The sequence below is a fragment of the Seriola aureovittata genome, chromosome 4 (genome assembly GCF_021018895.1).
Source record: "Seriola aureovittata isolate HTS-2021-v1 ecotype China chromosome 4, ASM2101889v1, whole genome shotgun sequence".
Taxonomy (NCBI): Eukaryota; Metazoa; Chordata; class Actinopteri; order Carangiformes; family Carangidae; genus Seriola; species Seriola aureovittata.
Genome location: NC_079367.1, coordinates 24,176,241 through 24,183,159, shown reverse-complemented (window position 1 = coordinate 24,183,159; position 6,919 = coordinate 24,176,241). Strand labels below are relative to the sequence as shown.

At 43.5% G+C, this 6,919-nt stretch overlaps 1 protein-coding gene across 1 annotated transcript; it reads left to right on the top strand.

Moving 5' to 3' along the window:
• Positions 1 to 2,082: 2,082 nt before the first annotated feature.
• On the top strand, positions 2,083 to 6,633 carry lpar6a (lysophosphatidic acid receptor 6a). The gene has a single exon (XM_056374829.1). It carries the CDS (start codon positions 4,894 to 4,896, stop codon positions 5,998 to 6,000), a length of 1,107 nt encoding a protein of 368 aa, XP_056230804.1. The 5' UTR covers positions 2,083 to 4,893; the 3' UTR covers positions 6,001 to 6,633.
• Positions 6,634 to 6,919: the final 286 nt, after the last annotated feature.

The window sequence follows — 6,919 nt, the reverse complement described above, 5'->3', positions numbered from 1 at the left end:
ATCTTTTTGGGCTAAAAATAGTGTTGCTACTTTAGCAGGCAGGGAGTTGTTGAAGAGAGCTGCACTTCATGTACTTCATGAGGGTTTCGTTATGAAGCTGTGGCAGGACTAATTAGACTGTGGTAGAGGATGCCAGTAGAGTAGGCGGGCAGGACACATTTGCAATCAAACTGCAGAAGGAATGTGGCGACGTGGCCCCATTGATTTTGATTTATTATATATCAAACATTACAAATACATTGTATATCTTTTTTTTTTTTTTAAGAAGAGAATATGCAAGTCAGTTAAGAAACCCATCAAGGGCTTAAGTGATGGTCTTAATGATGGTCTTGCACTTAGAGCTGATCACTTGTGATCAAATCACCCGAGACGGATGGTAAATACCAGGTCTGACCAAGGCCACAGTGTGCTTTGACAGGTTGGTACGGCTGTATCGGCTTGTGGCACCGTGTGGTTGGCTCCACTACTCACTGCTCTTAGATCGGTTCAGGCACGCTACTTCAGGCACACTCCTTTCAGGCTTCACGAATATGTTAGTTCAATTTTTTATGAGTTTCCTGTATGTCTGAAACCGACAAACACCTGCTGACTCGTCTTTGCATCATAAATAACTTCAGTATCTGTACCATGGAGAGAAGGAGCTGAACTACCAGCTTCAGTTATTCAAGCATGCAGCCTTTCTTTATACCCTCAAGGCAGAATTAGACCCGTGGTCTAGCAATCAGGTCACTAAGGATTATAGTGCTTGCTGCTGTGTGAAACATGTAAATGAATGGTGAAGTGGGGAAATCACACACTGTTGGCTCTACAGAGACTCATAAAAAAGAAAAGAAGTTGTGAAGCTGACACTCTATTGATAAGACATGCAGTAAAAGGGCTTTCTTAAATTAAGGTACACTCTGTTCCAGTGGGAGTGTGAAGTGTTTGTGGGTGGGTGGGGAGGGTGAAGTGTTTGTGGGTGGGGAGTGTTTGCTTTACAAAGCCTCCAGTTGATAAGGCTTGTGGGGGAGCACTCTGCCCTTCAAAGACCCACAGCAGACTCCTTTTTCTTTCTTTTTTTTTTTTTCCCAAACGTCAAGATTCTATTTTAGTTGTAATTTTGACATCAGTTAAACCGTAGGTGCAACTTAACTTTTCCAGAAGAGGTTTTTATTCTCATACAAGCTTTTCCTCACTGTGAAAGAAATGTTGAACGATGGAACCATCTTTTCCCTTTGGTGACATTTTTTGTTTTCACTCTTAACAGCTATTTTCTTACTGTTTGTGTGTGTGTGTGTGTGTGTGTGTGTGTGTGTTGTGTGTGTGTGTGTGTGTGTGTGTGTGTGTGTGTGTGTGTGTGTGTGTGTGTGTGTGTGTGTGTGTGTGTGTGTGTGTGTGTGTGTGTGTGTGTGTGTGTGTGTGATTCGTGTCAGGCCTCTGGTTTACACTCACAGAAGAGTTCTTGTTGCTGTGGCAGTCCTGGAACACTTCCCTGGCCTCAGGGGAGATTGTGTTGTGAATGGACTGCACTTCTGTTGGGTTGTGCTGGTTTGACTTGTTTGTTTGTCTGTAGATGCCAACACAACCTCGGTGCGGGCTCCGTTTCCAAGGTGAATGTGAGAGAATTGCCCCAAGGCCCTTTGAGTCCCGGTGAATCCAGAACGTCCTTTTTTTTTTTTTTTTTTTGGCCAAGTCGGACATTTCTTGAGCCGCTTTCATCCGAGCTGCTTGTTTTTCATGTTGCACTAATAAAACACAAATAGGTTTGACGCTGAAGGATCAAGTAATTAAGTCGCATTTAATTAGCCGTATTGGTCTCATGACCAAAATGTGCCCCAGGCTGGTTGAATGTGTCACTAGGGTAAGTGTAGTCTACGTGCTCTCTCTCTCTCTCTCTCTCTCTCTCTCTCTCTGTCTTACACCATACCAAGCTCTTCTACTTTAGGTTTCACAAGTGCATCAATTCAAAAGAAACATGACGTAAATTCAAATCTATGTTGAGTCACCCAACGTTGAATTCATGATTTATAAAGTTGGAGATTGTCGTCAGATGTGGACACCACACGCTGATGGTCTTTGCACAACAACATTATGTCACCTACTATCTTTCTCAGGCATTTTTCTCGTATATTTGAAGGCATTCCAGTCTTGGCCTTGGGGGTTGCCAGACTATTTCCTGGCATTGTGAGAAATTTAACAGTCCAGGGGTTTCAGGCACATGTTTTTGTTTAGCAACCACATACTTGCATGTGAAGAGCTTGTTTTTATGCGCTGGATGGAACTATTTTGCGAGTCGAAGACAATAGTACAGGTTTTTCTATTTTCTTGAACATTTCACTCAGGCCTTGATGGTGTTTATTTTGTGGCGGGCTGACAAAGAGAGTCACACTGGCCATAAAACACCCTCTGTCGCTTTGATTCTCTGCAAGATTTTTTCCTTCATTTGTTTGACTATTGTTGGTGGCTCTGTGAAGTCGAAATGAACCGTCTCTGGATTAGTGTCATGTTACCAAACTAGACATGTTTGTATCACTAGAGTCAGTTCCACATGGGGAAATATTATTGTAAGTAATAAAAAGCAGCTGAAAAAGTTATCTTTTCTTTGCAAGTGTAAGAGTAAAGAGCAGGGGAAAAAAAAAAAAAAAGTGCCACACCAGCGTTCATTTACTGAAGGGAAACTCAACCAGGTAGTGTACTTCCTTTTTGAAAGAGCATCGGTCATCCAACCCAAATACGCTCAAACAATTTACAGTATTCACTCACCATCGCTGCCGATCAAGTAGCTGAGAGCACTTTCAAGTTGTCCGAGACTGATTATTTATAAACCTCAGATTCCTCCCTGCTGAGCTACAAAAGCCCCAGTGTTTATACCGGCTGGCAAGTTGAGAGCTTCTGATAAAGGAGAGAGCTCGAATACTATAGTTTCACAGAGGGCCCTGAGAACAGAAAGATGTGGGCACTGACTGACAAGGGCAGCTGAAAAAACCACGGCATAGAGAAAGCTCTCTGTTCCACTGTCCCTCTCAGAATAAAACGCTGTTCTTCTTGAGCTGTGCTGCCCACGCAGGCTCACAAAAACAACAAGGAGACAGTTCAGTTTTCTTGTAACCTCCCATCAGACCTGTGGAGGCAATCACCCCGGGCTAATGCAGAAGTTTACTGACCTGCTCACAGGCACTTTTGACCCCGTGTCCTCAAGTAACAGCTCGACTGATGAAGAAAAAACAAATCAAACACCAACCAGATTTAGATTTTAAAGGATTTTTCCATCTCTGTAAATATACTGATTATTCATTTATAAGTAGCAATACAACTCTAGCTTTACAAGTCCCGCATTTAAAATGTTACAGGGGTGAAAGCACACAAGCATTAGCACTAAAATGTACTTAAATAAATCGCTTCAGTTTTATAATATTACCAAGTATCACATCATCGTACTATTATTAGTTAGATCATCATAGGGTTTGTAGCTTGATCTGCAAAGTAACTTGTGACTATATAAATATAGTGAATTAAAATATTTCTTTAATTTAAAAATAAAAGAGCAGTTGCTGAGTAAATGTGTGTAGTTATATTCCACCACTGATGCTGTGAGCGGTTGTACGGGGTTTGAGAATTCACGAAAATACATTTCGAGGCCTGGGATCTTTATTCATCACATCACAGTGTGGCAAAAAAAAAAAAAAAAAAAAAGTCTTAACTCATAATGCAACTGATAACTTTCTTTTCTTTATTTGCAAATTTTCGAAGTTGATTTGGGAAATGGCTTTAAGATTATTTAGTTATAATATTACATTTTTAACTCTTGCTCACAGAATATCTCAGAACATTTATTTTAAGCGTGTATCCATTCATCAAGATCCGTTGAGCACATAATAAAGTCTTGATGAATTCCCTCACAAACCAGTGTTGATCTGGCTGATTCTTTAACTGTAAGAGCAGACAAAGGAGTGGGAGGAGCTGGGCTGGAGGCAGTGGGAGGAGTTACTTCAGCTGCTCTCCACTCAAAGTACAAAAACTGTCTGCCATACAAGCACAAAGGAGAAGTAGGAACTCTGAGGATGGTGTGTGCCGGGCAAAATCCCTGAAGCTGTCAGCAAGAGAGACAAGCAGAGGGAGAGAGAGAGAAGTAGATACTGAGTGACTCAGCTGGTTCGAAAGAGAAAGAAAGAGGGGGGACAGGAAACAGACCCTGAGTAGAAGCAGTCACACTCACACGCACACACATACACAAACACACGCATGGAGAGAAGGCGCTGAACTACCAGCTTCAGTTCTGGTCGTGTGGAGAAGCCTTGTGGTTTGTGGTCAGGACCTTGTGAGAAGTGGAAAGCTGAGGACAACTTTGCTGCTGTGGAGCTGAAAAGGACAAAAACAACCGGACTGAATTTTGTTAAAGTGGAGGGATTATGCCATGAGGACAATTTCTAACAGACCTGGATGTGGATATACCATCATTCCCATTTGCGTAGCCAGCAGCTCGCAGTGTTTGGGGACTTCCTGAGTGAAAAGGTGGACACATCTTGTGTGACTGATTTATCTGAGTAAGTAAAGCTCAGTCTGCAACTCGTGGGGGTGCAGCCTGGTGGAGAGATAGGGCAGGGGGAGGGGAGGACGCTCCAGCCTGAATCTCTGTCCTCTGTGAGGGACTCTTTTCAACATGAGGTAACCCCCAAAATAACTAACATCAATACACAGGAGGGAATCATGTTGACCATGTGCAGTGGCCCTCTCTAACCTGGGCAGTGGTGTTGGGGAAGAAATCTTTGCGCTGATGGCCTGAGTGTCTTTCAGAGCATCCTGTTCTCTGCCTTTCTATCCATTCATGGTGGATTTGTTGTGCGGGGAAGCCCTTTCATTATATAGCTATTACATAACACACACCCCTCATCCCTCCACTCTTTGTCTCTCAGAATGTACAACAACACCCCCTCGACTTACAGTTTAACCGCAACATGGGTGGACAATAACTCAGCCAACAGCTCTGCTGCCAACTGCAGCAAGAACGATGGGTTCAAGTACCCTTTGTACAGCACCGTCTTCAGCATTGTGTTTGTGGTGGGGCTGATCACCAACGTCGTGGCCATTTACATCTTCGCCTGCACTCTGAAGCTGAGGAACGAGACCACGACCTACATGATGAACCTGGTGTTGTCTGACCTGCTGTTTGTCTTCACGCTGCCTCTGAGGGTCTTCTACTTCATCAACCAGAGCTGGCCCTTTGGCAGCACGCTGTGCAAGGTCTCCGTCTCCTTGTTCTACACCAACATGTACGGCAGCATGCTCTTCCTCACCTGCATCAGCGTGGACCGCTTCCTGGCCATCGTGCACCCTTTTCGCTCGAGGACGCTCAGGACTAAACGCAATGCTAGGATAGTGTGCACCGCTGTGTGGGTGCTGGTTCTGTCAGGGAGCCTCCCCACGGGGTTCATGTTGGAGACCACCTCACAAGACAACAACAAGACGAACGCTACCTTCTGCTTCGAGAACTTCTCCTCCAAGCAGTGGAAGGCTCACCTGTCCAAGGTGGTGATCTTCATAGAAACGGTGGGCTTCCTCATCCCGCTGCTACTGAACGTATGTTGCTCCATAATGGTGTTGCAGACGCTGCGTCGCCCCCAGACTATCAGCCGTGGGGGGAAGCTGAACAAAACAAAGATCCTGCGCATGATAATTGTACATCTCCTTATTTTTTGTTTCTGCTTCATCCCCTACAATGTAAACTTGGTGTTCTATGCTCTGGTCCGCACCAAAACTCTAAAAGGCTGCTATGTGGAGTCTGTGGTCCGAACCATCTACCCAGTAGCCCTCTGCATCGCTGTATCCAACTGCTGCTTTGATCCCATTGTTTACTATTTCACCTCAGAGACCATCCAGAACTCTATGAAGAGGAAGTCGGCTGCGGGCCGCGCGTACGATGTCAAGTTCTCCGAGGCCCTGCAGTCAGAAACCAGCTCCAACCTGCAGTGCAGCCTGAAGAACCTGAAAGCTAAAGTCTTCCAAAATGAGTCTTCAGTGTGACAGTGGGGTTGTATTAAATTCCATAGTCAGACAAACCTCCATGAGATCACAGGAATGGATTTTATTTTGGAGTGCTTTGTGAGGCACCTGCCAAAGAAATATTATCTAATCTTAGTCTTTATCTCAGGGCAAATGTTTGGACCTCTGCTCTGCAGTATTACTGCTACATGACCTCGCATTCGCATGTGTGGATTTATTACTTTATTTATTACTACTTATTCATTTCCCTCTCCTGTGGAAATTGTGTTAAGCACAATTACTCTGCCAGTGACCTGGAAGGGAATGTGATCACTGAACAGCAGGACAGTTATGATATTGAATGCCAAATGTGCCGCTGTATCTGAACATTTCTGTGGTAAGTTGTGGTGCTAACTTTAGAATAGTATCTATTAAATTAACATAAAGTTATATCAAGCTATAAATTGTACAGGGCTTTGTTTTTTTTTTGTTTTTTATGGTGAATTACAAATAGGTCACAGAAGTGCCTTTTTTTTTTTTTGTTCTGGCGGCATTTCATTGTAGACTGTATTAAATAGTGTTAATTGCCATTAAATGCACTGACATGGAATTCCAGATACTGCACTCATGCCACAGTGATGAATAAAAGTCATGTACTGTCTAAAACAAGCGAAACCCTGAGTGGAGTGTCATTCATTTAGGGCTATCTTTTTTTATTAATGAGGTTAAACAGCTTCAAATGCTGAACTAATGTGTGTCCTACATCCAAATGAGGAGGTAAAGAAGTGGAAGTAGAGCGTCTGGTCTCTATGACTCCAACCAGGCTGGGTCGTACCAGCTTCCTGTGTAGCAACCAGTGATGGAGAAGAGGAAGTCTTTATTTATGTAACTGACCAAAAAACATTTTCAGGCAGACAGTAAATGCGTTTGTGTGTAAATGTGGTGTAAGAACCACTTACTG